General features: G+C 35.7%; 4 protein-coding genes across 5 annotated transcripts in view; 1 reads left to right on the plus strand and 3 right to left on the minus strand.

The window, feature by feature from the left end:
* The window catches only part of LOC146163035 (huntingtin-like), a 33,044-nt gene extending 29,603 nt beyond the window's left edge, over window positions 1-3,441 (minus strand). The window contains 9 exon segments of the mRNA XM_083381387.1: window positions 9-101; window positions 296-341; window positions 556-778; window positions 1,124-1,489; window positions 1,685-1,874; window positions 2,203-2,373; window positions 2,444-2,595; window positions 2,743-2,855; window positions 3,363-3,441. Coding sequence (XP_083237513.1) covers window positions 9-101; window positions 296-341; window positions 556-778; window positions 1,124-1,489; window positions 1,685-1,874; window positions 2,203-2,373; window positions 2,444-2,595; window positions 2,743-2,855; window positions 3,363-3,433 — 1,425 coding nt within the window. The 5' untranslated portion in view covers window positions 3,434-3,441.
* Window positions 3,442-3,772: 331 nt separating this feature from the next.
* On the plus strand, window positions 3,773-7,494 carry LOC146163036 (transmembrane protein 53-A-like). 2 transcript variants are annotated; one of them, XM_083381745.1, is made up of 5 exons: window positions 3,773-3,910; window positions 5,010-5,171; window positions 5,768-5,916; window positions 6,334-6,540; window positions 6,790-7,494. In XM_083381745.1, the coding sequence occupies exons 1-5, from the start codon at window positions 3,862-3,864 to the stop codon at window positions 7,024-7,026; spliced, it is 804 nt and encodes a 267-aa protein (XP_083237871.1). In that variant the 5' UTR covers window positions 3,773-3,861; the 3' UTR covers window positions 7,027-7,494. The 2 variants fall into 2 exon arrangements, with proteins under 2 accessions (XP_083237871.1, XP_083237872.1); XM_083381746.1 differs by having other exon boundaries at window positions 3,799-3,910; window positions 5,025-5,171.
* Window positions 7,495-7,496: 2 nt separating this feature from the next.
* On the minus strand, window positions 7,497-9,011 carry LOC146163037 (UDP-N-acetylglucosamine transferase subunit ALG14-like). Its single transcript, XM_083381747.1, has 4 exons — window positions 8,875-9,011; window positions 8,247-8,415; window positions 7,966-8,125; window positions 7,497-7,762 (listed from the first exon to the last, which is right to left on the minus strand). The coding sequence occupies exons 1-4, from the start codon at window positions 9,002-9,004 to the stop codon at window positions 7,589-7,591; spliced, it is 633 nt and encodes a 210-aa protein (XP_083237873.1). The 5' UTR covers window positions 9,005-9,011; the 3' UTR covers window positions 7,497-7,588.
* A 221-nt stretch (window positions 9,012-9,232) lies between these two features.
* Window positions 9,233-17,252, minus strand: LOC146163038 (cytosolic phospholipase A2-like). Its single transcript, XM_083382801.1, has 20 exons — window positions 17,190-17,252; window positions 16,831-16,906; window positions 16,466-16,611; window positions 15,914-16,033; window positions 15,549-15,586; window positions 15,327-15,462; window positions 15,131-15,267; window positions 14,876-15,010; window positions 14,330-14,426; window positions 13,972-14,086; window positions 13,462-13,683; window positions 13,262-13,347; window positions 12,726-12,918; window positions 12,235-12,346; window positions 11,840-11,970; window positions 11,438-11,536; window positions 10,996-11,108; window positions 10,408-10,615; window positions 9,792-9,928; window positions 9,233-9,307 (listed from the first exon to the last, which is right to left on the minus strand). The coding sequence occupies exons 1-20, from the start codon at window positions 17,250-17,252 to the stop codon at window positions 9,233-9,235; spliced, it is 2,439 nt and encodes an 812-aa protein (XP_083238927.1).
* Window positions 17,253-20,478: the final 3,226 nt, after the last annotated feature.

Here is a 20,478-nt window from a genome sequence, read left to right on the forward strand (position 1 = left end):
TGACAAACCGTGTTAAGAATGCTCTCCCCAATGATTGAGGGAAGTTGTTTGACGATAATTGACAAACAAATAAGAGCCAAGTTCTTGCTGCTAACACGAACCTGGACAAAAAACAATTAAATAATAGCAAGAAATTGCTTTCTAGTAGTATATCCATAAACTTTTCATCAATGCTTGGTAATAAATTATGTAAATGTTAAGCATTACACCTACCTTCTAAATATGTAACTAAAAATATTATTAAACAAATAATTTAAAGTGAAGATAAAATCTACAGTTATTATTCAGCACTTACTTTTGAACCACTTATAAGACTTCCATCATTGTGGGACAATAAGAACCTGCAAAATGTGTTTTATTATTCAATAATTCTGCCAAGTAGAATTAAAAAGTGTAACTTACACTATTATCGGCATAAAAATTATAAAAGGTAAAAGTTGTAAATGATAAATTGCAAAAGTAAAACATTCAACATGTGTAAAACGCTATTACTTTTAATATTGGGTTTGTATTGTTTGCTACTGTTTAATTCTTCTTCACAAAAAAGTTATTAACCTTTGACAAATAATGCGAGCTAAAGTCTTTAGGGTAGACTGGGAATTGTCAAAAATATCGTCAAATCCGAGTGGAACAAAAGTTGTTTCTTCATCAGGTTTTGCTTCAATCGTTGCTTCACTATTCTCCAAAACTTTTTCGTTGCTTGCGATTTCTTCGTTCACGTCACTTCCCAACAATGAAGTATCCTCGCTAATGTTTGTAAGACTGGATGAAGTCGAAACTTAACACAAAAAAAGTTGTCAGAAATATCACCTCAAAAACAACCAGTTGAATTTATAACTTGACAAATTGAAAAACAGAGCTTACATCCAATAAAAAAGTTAAATGTGTAAGAAGGCACAAACGGATTTTTACTTGGCTCAGGACGGTAAAAATATTTGGGCCAATCATTATTTTAAAACTTAATATTTTTAGCCAAAAAAGTCAGACTTAAAATAAACTTCACTGATTTTTTCTACGTAACATATTATTACCTTTGTTACAACTTCAATGTAATTAACCTATTTTTGCATTATCTTGTAAAATATATCATTTTTTTGTTATTTTTTTGGTATTGAGCACTTACTTGTGGAAACAATGCTTTTCTCATCTCCATTTGGTTGATCAATGATAAAAGTTTGCCCAGAAAAGTTGCTGGACAGAAGTTGTATAAAGTTTCCGAGTAATTGCTCTAAGAGCTCCAAAGCAGAAGTTACAATTGTGTGGTCTTTGTTGCACAAATAGTAAACCGACATCTCAAAAGTCTGCAAAAATAAAAGCACAAACTCACAGTAAACAAAAAATGCAGAGGAACGTTTTCAGCTCCCACGACTTACTTTGACCAGTAAAGTGCTTGAAGATTGTGTTTCATTGACCAAAGGACTAAGAATTCTTAAAGTTTGCAAGCAGCCAAGGACGGTACTTCTGTTTGTATGACGCTGGGTGATAATGTCTGCGCAGAAAACATTTATTAGCAACATGTAGATTGTAGACCTATATTAAATATCAAATAGTTTACACTATAGATATCAAATAGGCCACAATCTCGTTATTTGCATTAAGTAATTTTGTGGCATCCAACCCCAGAGCACTAAATATGTGTTCATTATATTTTACATGTAAAGGAAAAATAATAGAATGTTTTTACCCTGAATCGAACGTAGAAGTGGATTCAACATTGACTCTTTATTGCGTGAATTAACAACAATTGCATGGAGACACGTTCCAGCTGACCGACGAAGTGTGACTGACTTGCTTGAAAGGTTTTTAAGGAACGAGGCAATTAACCCTTGAACTTCACTGTCACTTACAAACTGACCAAGAACAGCAAAGATTTTCTAAAAACATGGATTTTAATTCAATCACAAATTTATTTACTGTGGAGGTTAAAGACCAAGTAGAAATGTAACAGAGTAGTAAATCATTTTTTGTTTTATTGATTTTATCTTCACTAGTATTTTTACGTTAATGATGGCATGAGATATTGCCAAAACGTTGTAGACAGCAAAATGTTGATTATATTAAATATTATGACTTTAGTGTTTTTACTAAAATTATGAAGGAAATACGAGTATGGTGATTTAAAAAACAAAACTTTTGTAATAGGTGATTTAGGGTTATATTGTGTTTATTTTAGATTTTTTTACCGAATCGTTTTGTTCTCACCGGGGTTGAAGTTGCCAGGCATTCCTGCACAGAATCTTCCTCACGTTGAGAAGTGCGACTCAAACATGGAAGTATGTTGAGGATAAACGCTCGGCACTTTCCCGGCCGGATGTTGTAGCACAGACAAGCAAACTTGTGCAGTGAAGCGCGCAGACTGCGAGCGTGGCCATCCTAACATAAAAACAGTTAGGTTTAAAAAAAGTATTTCTAATTGCAAAAATTAAACTGTTTTCAACAGCACCTTTTTAATATCCTTATATAGCTCAACCAGAATTTTGCTCATGGAAGTTTCATGAAGACTTTTTATGACTTTGTTCAAAGATTCATCTGCGTTGAGACGGACATCAGCGCTCTCATCTGTACAAGCTTGTAACAGGATCTCAATTGAAATTGCTTGAAACAATAAAACATTCAAGTAATAAAATCAAGTATAGTGTCAGTAAAATAAGTGAAGAATCTCAACTTTCATATTAAGAATGTGATTTAAATTTGCACAAAGGCTATAAAAGATGCATTAAGCTTGTTTATTTATGAGCATACTTAACAATCCTGGAAGGTCGCTACTGTTCCTCAATGAAGCTGAAGTAAGAGATTCCGCGATTGCGTTCAAGTGAACCTGACGCTCCTTTGGGTTGGTGGCTGCATCTTTTTGACTAAGAACATAAACAAATTATTATGAGAAAGGTTAATTACAGGCTCATGGTTGTGTTCATAATGTAAATACAATAGCAACAAAATCAATATAAATTATATTTTGGAATACCACCTTAGTAATGACTAATTTTATAAACAAAATAGGCATCCTGGTTATTTTTATTTTATCTTTACTTATTTTTACTAAGCTGTTCGAAGTTAGAAGTACACCATTTGACATATATGGAAGAATGGCCGGCCCCCCGATGTTCAAAATTTAAAGTTTAATAAACGGCTAAATAGAATTAGTTTGCAACTAAGAAACTACTTTCTTCTGCACAATATTTGGGTTAGGTTGTCAGTTAGGGTTTGGGTGATGGTGGGTCAAGTATAATTATTTAATTATATTGCTTTTTAATCCTAACCCAAATAATATTCATTTTTGTAGGATTTTAGAACAGTGCCAGTTATTTATAATTAATACAAAATAAACTTGGCGTTAAAATACTTATGTTTATATTTCTTACTTTTTTTCCTCTGCTATTAATCCTCCATAATGAAACTTCAGGGCGTTAACCGACTTTATTAGTTTCTCCATAGAAAATATCCGACGCTACTAGATAAAGTTAGATATGTTGACTTGATGGTTTATAATTTTTCAATAATTTTTATTGAAACATTTCTGAGTTGCATAAACGTTATGCATGAATGATTTCGGCGTTGAATCAAGCAAATATTTGTCGCTTGTCGCTTTTAATATTTTGTCGCGTTAGTTTTAAGACCATACAAATATTTTTGACACTAAAAAATGTAACCCAATTAAAATTAATTTCAACAACACCAAGAAATGACGAAGTGTATATGTTCAAAAAAATAAAATAAAACCCTGTAGTAAATATTTAACAAACTTGGGGTTTTGTGTATAACGTTACGGTTGGTTTGTTTAGCAGATTTTGCGAGGAGCCTCTAATGTTGGCAAGAAGGCAAAGTTAAGTTTAAATATATTTTCGATCTTTCATTAAGTTAATGGACAGAGAACAAGATGACTTGGAGTACAACATTACTTTTCCCACACGTGAGTTTTACGTTTTGTATGTAAATCTTTTTGGGGTTCCTCTTTTTCCCGGTTTTTTCACTCCCGGGAAACGGGATTGAAAAACGAAAATTCCCGGAATTCCCGACGAAAAAATTATACCTAAAATTTCGTCATTATGACGTTTAAAATTATTTTATATTAGCTCCAAAGATTTAATTAAGCTCATTTATGTTCTGTAGTATTGCTTCTACAATCTTACAAGACCTTCTCGTAATAAAGTAAGCACCCTTATTTTTTTTACGAAAAATAAACGCATATTTTTGGTAGAATAAATTTAATTAAAAAAAACTAATTTTAATTTAAAGTTTTTCCACTGGTAAGCGCAAATAAAGCAACTCCGGCAACAACTTTAACAGGGTTGGTAATATCAGATCATTATGAAAATTTTTGTTTATTTTTTTACACAAATTTCAATATGCTCTTGTTAAAAACACAAAGCTAACTTTCTTATCTATCTTTTACTGTTGTTTCCACATGAGCATTCCTTGCAAAGCAGTAATCTGATTTTAAGTAGGGAAGTTGCTAAATTACCTGGATCGATGTATTACGCCCGCTCCAGTATGTGATTATTTATTTAGTGTTTGGGTGGTGGTAGTTTTGCATAATTTGCATTAAAAAGTAGGCACAAAATAAATATAGGCAACTTAAAGATATATGTAACAAATGTTTAAAATATAGACCATTTTTAGTACTGTGAATAACTAATTTTTTTTGCTAACTTTTTGTGCTGTGTAGCTTCTGGTCTCAGGAAGTGCCTATAGGCTATTTGACTAGATCCCTTTTTACGCCTGCACCCGTTAACGATTACATGTCCATTTGAAAGTTACCTTGGTCTATACCTAAAGTTATTAGTGTTGCTTTGCACAACTTATTTTTGTGGGACAGTAGGTGACCAAAGACCTGAAGTTCACCCATGCATTTTTGAATTTTGTTGGTGCAGGTGTGGTTTGTTTAAAAAAACTTGAATTGTCACTTTCCACAGTAGTTTGTGGGTTGGATTATTAAATGGTTAATGCAGTGGCTGTTTATTTAAACATACTATAATCAACTAGTATTTATTTTAATTGTTGTTTTGAAGCAAATTCTGATGCAGTTGGTGAAATAGAGGAGCCAGTCGTTTTCTTGCTTGGGTGGGTCGGAGCTTCTGACAAACATCTGGCAAAATACAGCAAGATTTATGAGAAAGAGGGTTGTGTTACAATCAGATACATCCATCCAGGAAGGGACATCTTCTTTTATGGTAAACCGTGTATCACAAAAGAATGTATAACCCTGTTTAAAGTTAGAAGTTGATTTTTGTTAACTTATCCAGATATATTCAATCTGTATCTCAGTGCTCTTCAACCTTTTCAGGTTTGGTGAAGCCTTAAAGTTGTTGTGACGAACTAATGCACCCTGTTTACTTAAAAGGTAAACTGAGGTAAAAAGCTATATGAAAATTATGCATATCAATATCATCATGTCAATTAAACCTAGCGAAGCTGCTGAAGTTTTACACACTGTCGGTGAGATATGGACTATGGCTGCAGGCTGCTTGCGAGTACTATTGCATGTCAGAAAACAGCATTCAAACAAACTTGAGAAAATAGCAATGAGACTATTTAATGACTGTTTGGTCATTAAAAATGTCAAATACTAATTGTTCATTAACAGTTTGTGATGCACCCTTGTATTAGTACTGGTGCACCTATGCATATTTTGTTGCACACTAGGGTGCACCGTGCACACCGGTTGAAGAGCACTGGTGTATCTTATAAACATACATATTTTTACATCATTGGTTGCAAATCATTATTCAGACAATTGTTTTCAAGTGTTTGTGTGTTGTGATTGTAGACCCATCGTCAAACGAACTGCTGAAAGCTGCAGCAAGAAAGCTGGATCAGCTGCTCGATGATTACGGACTACGAGATCAACCTGTTCTCATCCACGTTCTAAGCAATGGAGGCTTCTTTGTGTACTATCACTTGGCAGAATGCTTTCTTGTAAGTTTTAAGAAACTCTAAGGAAAAATTAAACATCTTAATTTATTTCATTAAATGTTGTACAAAGTTAGTTGACCTAAAAGGTTCGCAAATAGTTTAACATCTAGCACTAACCTGGATGTTGAGTAGGATTTATTTAATAGCATAGTACTGATACCAATTTGCATTGTTAATACTTGTCTCATAGCAAGCACTGTTTAGTTCTTATTCCATGTTATGGAGTAAGTTGATGCAATATAAATAATGAGCTCAACATCAAATAATTAATCGTGACATCCGTTAAAAAGCATTTTGCTAGAGTGCATCACTTACTACTTATAACATTCAGTACAAACTTTACACAATACAGGTTAATTTTGCAAGTTTGTTAAAAACAAAATAAGATGCTTTTTGCTGAAATGTTAAAAAACTGTGCAGAAAAAACACGTGAATGTGGTTGGAACTGTGTTTGATAGCTGCCCTGGAAAAGTGGAATTTCTTGTCGGCTCCAAGGCTATTTACAACTCAGGGATCATTCCGAACAAAATTGCTGCGTTTTTTGCCGTCATAGCTTTTGGCATTCTTGTTTTTGTTTGGAGGTTTATTAGATTATTTGGATTTTTAAAAAATGCTGACATTTATCAGGTAATTAAAGTTATACCTTATAGTTATTAGTTGTTTCCCTACTTTTACACTTATTTTTATATTCAATACTTTTCAACCCAAGCTAAGTATTAGTTTTAATTAACAGATGCTCTTATTCTTTTTTTTAGTTAAAATCCTCATTGTATTGGCTAAAATTATTTTTTTTTTGAAATATCTTGCCAGTTTAATTGACTGCAAGCAAGTGTATCTGTTGGTGTAATGCTCAACACATTGCATATTCCAATGCAGGTCAAAACTACATCAACCGAAGAGACGTGGCCACACCTTTACTTATATTCTACGGCCGACGTAATTGTTCCGCATCGCCACATTCAGGAGATGGCCAACCACCGGATGGCACTAGCGAGTGTGCAAACCTACAATTTTGAAAGTTCGCCGCATATTTTACACTTCAAACACTTTCCAGACGCTTACTCCGATAAATGCCTGCAGTTTCTCACTACTTGCCTTGGTTATGACAATTAACCTGCAACTTCTCTTCAACTCTGTAGTAAATAACATGGATATTAAAATCAGCACTGTAGCAAATGCCCTTGAATCAAAATATGGTTATAGCAATGCAAGTGTAAGACAACGAGTTTTTGTTTAGCCTAGGTTTCAAAATTGATAGCAATGCAAAGGTATTCCAGTATTTTAAAAGTTTAGGAACCAGTGTCTTGATACTAGTTAGCTTTTAACTACATGTTGTTTATGCGAACAAAGTTTTTGCAGCTCTTTTTAAGAGTGTGTATTTTTATTTTATATAATTCAAATATGGAATATTGTTTTATTTTTTACTGCTGAAATTGGATGTTTAATCTTTGACACCATGGCCTGATTTTTTAATATTCCTGTTGAATATTTTCACTGTATAAAATTGTTTTGTTCTCTGTAAATTTTACAAAACTATTTGTGTTTTTACCTAATTGCACCCAATAAAAATATTAAGCAATGCTTCTTTCTCTTACAAGTCATATTTGCTTGAAGATTTCTATTTAAAATTCAACATGATTTTTTATTTAAACACAAAAAATAAACATGTAAGTTGCTAAACAACTCTTCCACCAAGATAAATTGCTTTAGGAAAGTCTTTTAAAAGTTGTGGCCACTGAACATAAAATCTGTTTGCAAAAGGATAAATCAGTCTTCCACTCATAGACATTGAAGTGACGCGACAAATACTTTCAACGTAAACGACATCAACAGAGCAAAGTCCAAAAACCTGGAACAACAAATAATTGGTTGAACTTGATTATACATTATCACATCTCAATTCATTTGAAAATCTAAACTACACAAACATGGCTGACAATCTTGTTCAAATAACAATGAACAGGTTAAAGTCTACAGAGATGCTTGCAAAATGTACTTTTGTACCACCATGAAACTTTTGTAGATTGAAATGTTGCCACTCAATTTTATTACCTTGTAAAGTAGAGCAACAATGCATATTGGAATACAAGTGCCAGGTCCATTACATAATAAAATATCAGGCTTGGATTTGTAAACCACAATTAATGAAGCAAGACAGGCCATGAATGTTGTGTAAATCGTGCTCAGCCATGACTGTGCCACCTCTCTACTTCTGCAATTTAAAACATTGTAAGCTTACAGTATCAATCAGTTTGAACACAAATAACCTTTGTATAATAATTACATACTTTGGAAAATAAGTATAAATTATAAAATATGCATTAAAATTTTACCTGGGTATTTTATAAATACTATAATCAATTTTGTCGTTAAAATGGTTTTCTTCAAATTGTTTAATTTTTTGCAAGCTCATTTGATCACTTGTGGCAACAACATAATGTCTTGGAGAAAACCCATTGGGTAAACTTTCAAGCAGGCGGATTAGTTCCGAAGTGTGACCACCTAAACATTAAAACAAAACAGAACTTGCTCCATGAAACTACCGCTCTTCCAATGTAACCGACTTTTCTGTCAGCAGATACCAGCATTTACCCTGATAAGATCTAAACATTGGGCAATAATGGCTGTATGTTTGCACCAGAAGACCTTTTTTTATTTATTAATCAAACAAGTGTAATTTCCTTCATAGGTTACCTTAAATGGAAAACTTATTTGTTTTAATTCCAAGTTATATTTTGCTATTTAGATTAAGATGGGATGATTAAAACAGTTTAATTTAAGGAACATTTTTTTAAATCTTTATAGTAAAGCGGTATAAGTTATCCAACATATTAATAAAAAGGTTACATAATAACATAAAACACTTTTTATCTGGCTAACAATGAAAGTGTAGCTTGTTAGCTAACGTACAATACACAAGAAGTGTGAAAGTTTGTTGAACCTTATAAAGTCAGCACCTACCCGATCCAGCTATGGCCAGTATACTTCTACGTTGTCGTTTGTTCGTAGCTTTCCGTGATAATGTTAAAAACACGTAAATAGCTCGAGCTATTAGCCCGAAACCAACTAACCCTAAAAGACTAAAAAACATGTTTCATTTATCACTACAAAAAAAAATTATGCCACGAATTCCCCTTATGGTAAATTACCTATATACAAATTATTTCTAGCTGTTCTGCAGAAACTTTTTTGTTAATAATCTTTAAATACTTTTATTTCCAAAATTAAGCTCATACACGAATACCACAGAACGTTGCTACCAGAAATAGCGAAATATTTACAACATATATAACTCATAAACAAATTCTACAAAAAGGCATCACAACACTTTTTCTTTCGATTCAAGGAATTTTCGTTTTCTTTCAGTTGCCCGTTTAATTGCAGATTTAATCACCTGGAAACAAAACAATAGGTTTGCCGTCATTCTATTAAAAGTCCAGCAACTAAAACATTGCTAATAACATTCGGTTGCTTTATCGACAAACTTTTGCGATATTAAGTTTTCGCAAATAGCGGTGTCCGAAACGCTGTATTTAATGTGATACCGTTACCCGATATTATTGGCAAAAATAGGACAAATCCAAAACCAAACAGCGTTATACTGAAACGCCTAATTTATCAGAACGGTAGCGATACCGCCCTATATATAGGGACGTGCAGTCAGGGGATGCAGGGGGGCACTGCCTATATATATATATATATATATATATATATATATAGGGCGATTACCGATACTATAATTAACTCAGGCTCGGGTCCGATTCGATATTCTCAGGAATCCGCCAGTTACAAACCCAAGTTAAAATAAGCGTTTTTAAACCGTATCCCAGTGTAATAAGCATGCGTGACTAAGCAAGATTGACCGATTGTAGACTCACGTGAATGTTACTTGAAACGTTGAAGTACATAAGCTCACGGAGTCGCTCGAAGTCTCTTTCCTGGTAGCAGAGGTTCATCGTCCCATAAACCGAGTTCGGGCCGTAAACTGAGAAATCGTTAAAGTTCTTCTCATTTTCTGTGGATTAACAACATTATTGGTGGTTAGTAACTTCTACTTTTACAATAATGGGGTGTTGTTGTGACATTGCGCTTGTCGAAACCCCTGCCAAGTAAGTTACTTTGTCCGTCAGGCATGACCACAGTAACAATGTCGTTTCTCCATAGAGTAATGTGTTACCGGTTTTCCCCGAGGCGTAGTAGTTCGTTTTACCACGAGCGATTATTTTACGTTTTTTGTTGTTTTGGCTTCAGTTTGCCATTTGTACAACGGTGGTTACAACTTAAAGAATTTAAAGAAGATTTAGCGGTCATCTCGCACCACCCAACAAATGTATGAAGAAAATAAATTGGCGGTGAATAAATTTTTTAAGAGGTTTTCTAAGCAGTGTATTTTTATTTAGCCCTTGTATTTTTGTCAGGTTATTTTTATTGGGATTTTTTCCGACACTTATTCCACCAACATTAAAAATGTGATTTGGTTTACGTGTAACTCACTGAATGCTTCGGCTCTTGGCTTGTAACCTTTGACCTTTCGGAACTTCTTGTTGCAGAGAGTAAACCAGAGGACGATCGGACACTCGAGGTCGCCCTCCTCCTCCAGAACAAAGCATTCCTTTGGAGGACCTCGAAGGATCTCCTTGAAGTTGAAGTTGGGGAACTTAAGTCCTTCCTTCCAAGCTCCAGCCGCAGCAGAAACCATTGTCTGTAAAAACATCGTGTTTTAACGCGGGATACGTACGGTATTTAAGCTCTTATTCATCGCTGAAACGCGTTGTTTAAAACCAATATTGAAACACAGTTGTACATCTAGGGATACAAGAGTCGCTTGGTGTAAAAGCAATGACATTTATGTAATGAATAAAAGTTGGAGCGGTTAAAATACGACACTTTCAGCAACAAACGCATTCAGGAAATTAGTATGCGAAACTAACTTAAGGAATGTCACAATGTTAAACTGGGTTGTGTAACAATCAGAAATACTGAGGCTGTTCTTTGAACGTTCAATAATAAATTGTTTTTTTTTCTTGAAAATAACCTTATTATCTTTCTCGATCTCTCAAATATTAGTGTAGCACTTCTTACCACAGGCTGGAACTGGTCGTCTGTACGCCACTCTGAGAAGTCGCACACGATGAGCACATTACAACCTCGCTGTGGTCGCAGAGGGATGTCTACAGCCACGTTGTTGTAACAAGCTGCAATCAACAAACCTAATGTTAAACACCTGGATAAAGTGAATGTGAGCGTATAGGGAATGGTTTTATCCCTATTGTTCATAGTGGTAACTAACGTTGAAGTAGGTAAAGGGTGACGTTAAGGTAATTATTGTTTAGTATTTTATAGCCTAAAATTAACACAACATAATAGAAGAGTTGGATTTCACTTGTCATTTGCAAACAAAACTATTTTTAGGAGAAATTAGTTTTTGTCCAAGCTTGCAGCTCAAAATAACAAAAAACAAAAATAAAACAACGCATTTAAATGTTGTTTTGAGCCACTAGCTGCTTTATGTGCTCTCCCTAACCTGCGTCGACGAGCGAGATTACTTTCCTGTCAACCGACATTCCTCGCATCAACTGTTTGCTTCCCCTCTTCATGTAACTAATCAGTTCTTGCTTAGCAGCTGCATAAAAAACGATTAAGCCCTTTAACAATTCATATCTGTACTTTATTTCAAACTTATTTGAATGTGTGGTCTTATGGGGTTTGATCAGAGATTTTAAAAAGCAAATCATTATTCTCCAACAAACGGTATACTTTAAGTGATGTAAAGTAAACTTCCATTAATTGGCAAGTAACTAGGTGGGCCCCAAGAACCAAAATGCAATTGAACGACCAAAACTTACAGAATCACAAAAGAAGAAAAGCCTTCGTTAATTGTAAAACTTAATATAAGCAATCGAGTTGTTTAATTGTTTGTACTCACTGTCAGTATAGTCAGGGACTCCGAACGGGTTTAGTTTGAAGTTGCGAAGGTTGCTGAGGTTCATTGTGAAGTTGAATATCTTTCCGGTTCTCCCGATCAATCCATCCCTGTCAACCTTCATCGACGTTTTCCTGAAACACAAAACCAAAAATATATGGTTTAAACAACTTGTGCGTTTGCCTAATTACTTAACTGAAGATATATTTTGTTATTTTGAATAACATAAACTTATTTACATTTACATATTTTAAATAACTGGAACTTTTTCGCACAACCTGAACGCCAACGATTTAATCATATTGTGTGTTAGCTAACTTCATGAAGAGTCTTCGCCGTATTGACCTACTTTACCTTGATTTAGTGACTTATCACTTGTTTTGCATCTTGTCACCCACCTGAGGAAGCTCCAGGCAAGCCCAGCCCTGACAAGTTCCGCCAACGTATGCCCCTGCTCAGCTGTTCCGAACAATCGACTCGGCGCTGACGTCACAAAGGTAAACGCCCGACCTGAAACGAATAAATATAGAAGCTTAAACTTTCACATTAAATAGTTTTACATGAGAGTGTGTAAGTACTTGAAATTTAATCAAATTACCTCAAACTAAATAATTTTCAACAAAATCCTTGACATGCAATAAACATGTTTGTGTATTTAATTCAACTGTTAGAACCGGGAGCTTTTTACCCCGGCTTAGCGATTCTTGCGGTTGTTTTTAAATTGATTGGAATAACAAATCTTCCAATATGAAAAACGTTTACTGCGAACGCGTTATTGTAACCCACTCAATACTATTAGTGTGTAACACGTATGAGGAAATCGTATAGGTTTTGCGAAACAAGTTTCAGATCCAGGTTCGAATCCCGTCCAAGCAAAACTTGAACTGACTCATGATTGACTTTGGAGGAGTGCCGGCTCCCTCCTCATCTCCCTTCTCTCCCTCCAACGCATCCTTGTACATCTCAAGAGGAGTGAGAGGAGGGGAGCGCTCCGGAGTGGCCAACCTCCCAACACTCCCGAGGTGCAAGTCAGAGAGAGCGTCCGAGAAGTCCTCCGAGTCGGAAGAAAGATCGGAAGAAAACTGGAAGAGACAAGATGCTGTTTTCACAGGGAAGCTTTCTAACTTAAGTTGTCGGAACAAAAGTGAAATCCCAATAATCACTGGCGACGTTTGTCAACGCAAAGTTAACTGATCGATCACGTTGCCGAGATTTTCGATTAGAAATAATTAATAAGATGTGTTCGTTAAGAATGGTGGGAATGAGAGGGGGAAGTAAGCATTCTGCAAATAAACCTTACTTAACAGAACAGCCATGTTTTGTGTTGATAATTGAAATCACATCACTACAAGTTATTTTTCACCATTGCTTAATACAGGACAATTTTTTTGACCTTAGAAATACAAAAATCTCCATGAAAGTTACCTCGAGGCCTTCGTCTTCTTTCGGTGATTCTGGCAAATTGATCGGCGTCATTGGAGCACTAGATTTTCGTCTTTTTCGCAAAGTATCTGCAAATGTTAAGGTTTGTACGAAAAGTAAGATATTTAACGTCTGAAAGTACAAGGTTTGTAAACAAGATCTCCAAAGTCTTAAAATATCGAAGGTTTGGTCAGACTTCTCACCCATGTACTTGAGGAAGTGTTCGTCGACCTCCCCGAAGCCGGGGGTGGCTTGCAGGAGCATGGCCATAGCGGCGCCGGTGACCCCCTGATGGAAGTGTAGGGGGAACTCGGGACAGCGGCGCACCAGGACCCCAGAGTTCCACATGGAACCAAGGTCCTCTGGACTCATGTTGATCCCAAAACAAGGGAAGGCGATCTCGTAAGGAGAGCATTCCATATAAGCTGCAATAAGATGGTGCGTGAGTCGTGATAACATCTCATGTAATAGCATTTCCTTGTGATAGCATTTAATCATGATGAAATTACATAAAACAAATCTCATCGTGATAACATTTCATCGTGATAAATTTACGTCACGGTAGCATCTCATGTGGTAAAATTACCTCACGATAGCATCTCATGTGATAACATTTCATCATGATAAAGTTACATCACGTTAGCATCTCATGTAACATCATCTCACGGTTATGTTATGTCCTCTTAGTATTATTTCATGTTATTACAACTCACCGTGAAAGCTGCTCGAAAGGATTGTGTTTTTGACGTGAAGTGACACGAACAATGGGTAAGGAAGCGACGCCTCTTCGATGTATTCCCGCAAGTCGCTCAACTTCCTGTGCAAGTTCTACCAAATCAATTGAAACATATTTCTAAGAATTCAAGACTGCTTTTGTATGTGAACTTAAACTAGCGGCGACCAATCTACTTCCAAATGATGACATGAGGTATATTATTACGGCCCGCGGATATTTACCTGGTGGATTTAAAATACAGTTATATATAGTTTGCGACACTAAAATTTTTGTCATGTTTGGGAATCAAGTGCATTTAACTATTGGATTTATTTAAATATACTTGCAGCACCTACTTGTTCTCCGAGCAGAGCCAAGCCAAGAGTGTAACCGGCAAAGTCAACCAAAGAACTAGGTTGTGAGTATTTGCTCTTGTTCATCTTAATGTACTTCCTAGATAATAATGGTGTGCGAACAGTTATTTAATTTGACCTACAAACAAACTTCCCAGGCCTAGCAGCTAATATAAACATAATGAATGGTAGTAAATTGATTTCGTGATTTTTAATTATAACTTACTTATAGTTTGCTGATAAACAATTTTTTTTATGTTTATTGTGATTTATTTATAATTCATTGCGAATACGTCCCAAATAATACGTAAACCAAGAAAAATAATATTAACTATTTAATGGCTTTTTAGGTATGAATCGTATGCAACAAATGTACACAAGTAAAGAATTAGCACAAGTACCACATTTTGCAAGTTTGGCGAAATAATTTAGTAGGAGTTTGTTGTTTTTATAAAGTTTTGTTTTCTTTACACTTCTGTTAAGTTATCATAATTAAATAAATTAAAAGATAGTTGAAATAAAGGGACTCTGTCGATCCGGACGCCTCACCAGTAGTCCCTGTAGTGCCACGGATCTACCAACTTCCGATAAAGGTTGGATTTCATGCTGTTTCCCAAGGACGAATGAAGGTCATTTCTCTGGTCTGCTGCAAAGGAGTGTCGCCCATAGGCAGAAGAAATGTACCTGGAATGATATGGACTAATTTAAACAACTATAGTGAATAAAACACCAAACTAATAGGTTGTTAAATCATATTACATTTGCTTAAAATAGATTTTTTATCACTTGCACAGTCATACTGACCAGGCGGACCCGGATAGGCCAGTGATGTAGGACATACAATCTATGATCCCTGCATCTTCGAGCGCCTCCACACACCCCATTGTTCCGACCAGAGCTCTGAAACCTCCGCCAGATGTGCACAGCGAGATGATAGGGGTCTGAAGATGCAAAGCACGATGTTCTAGCGTTCGGTGGAAACGTGCTTGGCAACTCTCACCTCTTTAACAGTTTGCGGGCTTTCTTGCGGGCTGAAGATCTTCTTTAAGTTCTCAAAAACTGTCGGGATTCGCTTTTTCCTGAATTGTTTTTCTCCTTGACTCAAACCAACTCCGAGACGGAAATCCGGTTTCTCACTAAATTTAAACAAAGTTCGATAGAATCCTTTCTCGCTTGATTGATAAAATAACTTCGAACTAGTTTGTAAACTAAAGAAACTTACATTGCGGCAAACTTGAATTCAACGTCTATTTGAAAATCCTGTACAAAACATCATTAAAAGTATTTAAACAATTTTTTAGTTTGGTGAAATAAAATCCACAACATTTTCGTTGCGATTATCTAAGGAATAGTTTGCATTGGACCGCGTAATGGGACTTAACTAGCCTGAGGCGTCATTTTAAAGATAGGTAAATTAAAAATATGGTAAATATATTATATCGTTGATGGGGAACTCGTAAAACTTTGGATATGCTAAATCAAACAAATTTTTTCGAACATTTAAATCCAACGTTACTGAATAAATATACTGTTGCTGCCAGGCATAGTTTCAATTGTGAAACTTGTTCTTCCGGCAAAGTTACTGACCTGATGCTTATCTTTCTTCTGGAGTCTTAGTGTCCGGAAGGTCGCGCAAACCGTTGTGAACTTTGAGATGTCGACCGAAACTTCGTTGGTGCAAACTCCATCCTTGCAAATCACCATCACCTAAACAAACAACAACAAAGTCCGGTCATATCTTAACCTCCGTAACATCGTGTACAAAATTATATCAAACTACAACCTTAAGCCAGCGTATTTTGAAGACATTACAAGGTTCAAACCATTGTTAAGAAACATATTGAATAGCCGCTTCGTATTTTTTAAAAATAGGGAAAGGTTAGATGAGAAAAACAAGGTCAAATGAAGCTGAACCTTAGTTGAAGCGCCCTTAGACACACCCTAGGCCACGCCCCTTAATTCCCACACTAAGGTCGCTTTGAATACAAAGATACGATGATGGATAAAGGAAATAAACGAGTTTTGTTAAAACAATTTCAACTAAAATATGAAAAGTCTGAACATGTTGATTTTATCGGCGGTGCTGGATTCTATAACTCCCTTGAAAAAAATTGTGTAGGTTCGATGTAAGTTTCTGACCTTGCATGGAAATTCCTCCCGAAGGTCAACCTCCTCTGTGATCACAAACTTGAACGTCTCGTTCACCTCGCTATTCAACGACAGCTTTGTGACGTAACTATTAAAATCGAGAAGTTCCGGGCACGTGACCTTCACCTTGACCTTGTCTGAAATAACTTGAGGATTATAAATACACAACCATTATATTGCAGCACATTTAGCAGTTTGGCCGATAAAAACAATTCTTTACAAAATTTAAGTTACCAAAAGGCTATAAAAAATTAAAAATTCTATGTTTTGTAACATGGACTACCTTCAACATAACGTTTTACAAAAACTGCGCAGCGAGCCTACTGTTAATCTTTTGCTTCAAATGTCAATTTTACCTGTCATTTTGAAGTTTGCTTCGAGTCTACTGCGAAGAATAGTGACGTAAAGGACTTTGATTGGTTCGTACTCGATCTAAAAATAAGGTCACCTTAAAGATAAGCATTGTCTCAAAAGGTTGCTGAAATACAAATTTACAAACATCTTTCAAATCGTTAGTAAAAGATATAAATTAATTTGAGCATTCCTAATAAGAAGAAGTATTTCATCACTTTGTCTAATGCTTTATGCAAAACTAAACTTTTATAAAAAAAACGCCATAATTTCGAATAAAAAGGCCTAACTATAATATTCAGCAAAATAACATTCAACTATTAAACTATTATCTTCTTCTATGTAACAAAGGAGTTATTCAAACCGTTTCGTCGTCAAACTTTTGTTGGAATTCGTCTTCATATTTAACAAACTCGTCAAGCAACATTTTCAATATTTACTCCGAACTGCTTTCCTAACAGACGAGCTTATAATGTAGCCAACACGACTTCGCCGTGCAAAGATTTCCTGGATAAATCGTCACAGCTGCTTTATAACAACAACAACAGCAACTTTTAGATGAGCAACTTCACGAAATCGCGTTCCGACTGTGACGTAATCAGGAACATTGTTTGTTCTTCTAGAACTGGTTCATTATGATTCAACATCCGGAATTAAAATGTGTATGTGTCAGAGAATCTAAATATATATTTTGCAAAGCCCCAGTGTTCCATTTAATTTCACTCTAACATCAACCGAAGACAGTTTAGTGTTGTTTTACCTATCCACTTTACGCTTAAAACTGTCTCGTGCGAAATCCTGCTAAATACGCATTTAAAAAGCTGCTTAGATGATAAATGAACCACTAATAGTGGACTTTAGCCGACATTGGAAGTTCTAATTGAACATGAATCTGTGTTACTTTTGTTTAACCAATAAGTTACGTGCCTCGAACGAAACACAGTCACCCAGACATCGACCGCTCACCCATGAAAACCCCTTTTGGTGGGTAAAATTGGGCTGGGGGGAGTATTGTTCCACCTAAGGTGCGCAAAACAACACCTGATCATGTGCGCAGTAATTTTGCTTCTTGGCAATTGCACAATCAGCGATCTCTTAATATTAAGCAATTAAACTGGACAAAGTGAATAAAAGTGAAAAAAAAAAAACGGAACAAAATGTGTAATTACTTATTTTGATAAATGTTTTAACTAAATATTTTTCACTATTTTCAATAAAGAACATGTAAAAAGCTTGGCAGTAACAACAAAATCATCAAGAATATGAGAAATCCCCGGAAAACAGACGCCCTTTTGCGAAAATAGATATCTGAATACGTCAATAGACACCGAGCGGTATGATGACGTCATTCGTCGTGTTGTGACAAGCGCGATTGCAATAAGGGATCTGCAAAGCGCCATTTAAAGTTGCGGACCTTGTGTTTTAGCGTTGCAGGCGCCATCGACTAAGAGTGGATGGCACGTTTCGGCGTGTTGTGGGATATAATTAAAATATCGCAAAAAATGGGATTTAGAAGGTCTAAATAAGAAGGAAATGCCCTTATTACTTAAAAATAAAAAATTATTTTTATTAATGTAATATAATTGTTTAAAAATAGCATTTTTGTTTGTAAAGAATCCGACTCTGAAAATCAAATGTAAATCACTTTACATATTAACTTACTTTCTCTGACCTTGACTTTGCTCTGACGCAGTTTTCCCCCAGTTTTTAATGCGGCTCGAATTTAAGTTTTGTGAAGACTTTGCAACCAAAGACACGGAAAACTAGCATGAAATATGTTAGTTTGTGGGAATTTAGTCAGTTCTTAACAAACAGTTTAAAGTGGTTCAATGGCGTATTACTCCACTGAACTATTTGCTAAACTACTTAGCTCCAATAGTTTTCAGTAATCAACTAAAATTAACTTGAACTCATATATGATTTAGTGAAGGAATGGACTTGAATATCGCAAAAACTGCTTTTAATGCAATAATTCAGCTCATTAAGAAACGAAACCAAATAAATGCGTTTGGTATAATATTTTAGACTAGCGGGGTTGGAACGAACTTGAGCAAAACGAAAGGTTTCTTGGCAGATTTGAATCGCTCATGTGCAAGCCGTACTCCGAGGACACTGCTCTAAGGTTACGACCCACAAACGTGGAATAACGCGTCGCTTTTTCTGTCAGGACAGATGACCAGCAGATAATCCCGGTTGCTATGCCAACAGTAACGTCATTTCCTCTTGACTGACAATCGACTTTCCGGTTTTTACGTGTTACGTCACAACGAGGTTGTAAGTGTCAATCAACGCGCGATTTGAAAAAAATTACATTTCGGTAAAAACTCACGATGAGTTAAGATCATCGCATCATTACAACTGTGTTTTAATTTTGAGTTTTTAGGTAGTTTATCTTTATTTTACGTTTAAACGAAAATTTAAACTGTGTTTTTGAATCCGTTTGAAACAAATAAACTTTACAATTGAGTTCGTCTAATCAGGATTGTAGCGCAAGCATGAACAGGATGGAATTCTGTAGTATGCGGTGAGGTCCGAACTCACGACCTCGGCCATACCGGGACCGTCGCTAAATTAAAGTCTAACGAGTCTGCATCCTGTTCGTACGTACAACTTCGTGTTGGACGGTCAACCGGCCCCAACAGGCACCTGACCATCTGAGCCTGTGTAGCTGAGTTGGTAGAGCGACGGTCCCGGTTTGACCTAGGTCGTGAGTTCGAACCTCATCACAGGCTATTTTTCTAGCCTTGCCTTGTCTGCACCACAACCTGATGAAACCAGTTGGTCTCGGTAATTCGGAAGGCACCCGGTATTAGGGGTGGGTATGGTACATGTGTCCACCCTAAAACTATATTTTGGTGTATTTTAACTAGTATGCCGTAATCGTTAGTTAGTATTACTTCAGTAGAGTTAGATCACTGTATAAAACCATCTGATTCTACGTTTTAGTTGCTGTACACATTAGTTTATATTTTACACTTAAATATAATCATTTATTTCCATAGCCATCTACTTTTCCCTACGTTTGCAGTATGCCTAAGTTGAAATCTCAAGCGAACTCGCTAGAGCGAATTGTACGCTGTCGTGCTCACACAGCGTGACAGTTGCGCGGTGAAGCGTGTCGTTTAATGATTGACTTGCTTGTTTACATTTGCTTCGTGCATTGAGCTACTTCTTGCACGAGGCCCGCTTTGTGCAACTTTATGGACCTTTAGAAGTGATAGTTAAGGCGTGTAAAGTCGAAGGGCTCACCTGTAACCATTAAATAAAGTATCACAGTTCAGTTAACTAGTTGAACTAACTGTTTTGCCACGACCACGAATGTTTGGAATAAATACAACTAGCCTTACCTAAAATATGATATTCCAGAACTTTTGTAAACCGCTTATTTTGCGTCTTTAGCTAAGGAGACTGATATAACGAAGTGTATTGCCACAGTAAATTATTATCCATGCACATTCAATAAAAAAAAAATATTATTTTTGTCAAATACTACCAGTACATTTGTTTAAAGCTTTATTAGACAATTGCTTTTATTTTAGTTTTGGCGCTTTAAGCCTGATTGGAGCTGATATTTTAAAGTTTTAACAGTTTAGAACAAAAAACAAACAAAAAGAACAAAACACACCCGACATAAAAATACGTCAGTTCTCGTT

Source organism: Ascidiella aspersa, chromosome 2 (assembly GCF_963924565.1).
Source record: "Ascidiella aspersa chromosome 2, kaAscAspe10.2, whole genome shotgun sequence".
Lineage (NCBI taxonomy): Eukaryota > Metazoa > Chordata > Ascidiacea > Phlebobranchia > Ascidiidae > Ascidiella > Ascidiella aspersa.

Coding starts and splice junctions, on each gene's coding strand:
- LOC146163038 (XM_083382801.1), bottom strand. CDS start 17,252: ATGTTGCTTGACGAGTTTGTTAAATATGAAGACGAATTCCAACAAAAG. Junction 16,907..17,189: donor AAAAGTTTGACGACGAAACG/GTTTGAATAACT, acceptor CCTTATTTTTAG/ATCGAGTACGAACCAATCAA. Junction 12,347..12,725: donor TCCTCCAAAGTCAATCATGA/GTCAGTTCAAGT, acceptor TATTCGTTTCAG/GTCGGGCGTTTACCTTTGTG.
- LOC146163037 (XM_083381747.1), bottom strand. CDS start 9,004: ATGTTTTTTAGTCTTTTAGGGTTAGTTGGTTTCGGGCTAATAGCTCGA. Junction 8,416..8,874: donor ACTGGCCATAGCTGGATCGG/GTAGGTGCTGAC, acceptor TTTAATGTTTAG/GTGGTCACACTTCGGAACTA. Junction 7,763..7,965: donor TTGTTGCTCTACTTTACAAG/GTAATAAAATTG, acceptor TTGTTGTTCCAG/GTTTTTGGACTTTGCTCTGT.
- LOC146163036 (XM_083381745.1), top strand. CDS start 3,862: ATGGACAGAGAACAAGATGACTTGGAGTACAACATTACTTTTCCCACA. Junction 3,911..5,009: donor CAACATTACTTTTCCCACAC/GTGAGTTTTACG, acceptor GTTGTTTTGAAG/CAAATTCTGATGCAGTTGGT. Junction 5,172..5,767: donor AAGGGACATCTTCTTTTATG/GTAAACCGTGTA, acceptor TTGTGATTGTAG/ACCCATCGTCAAACGAACTG.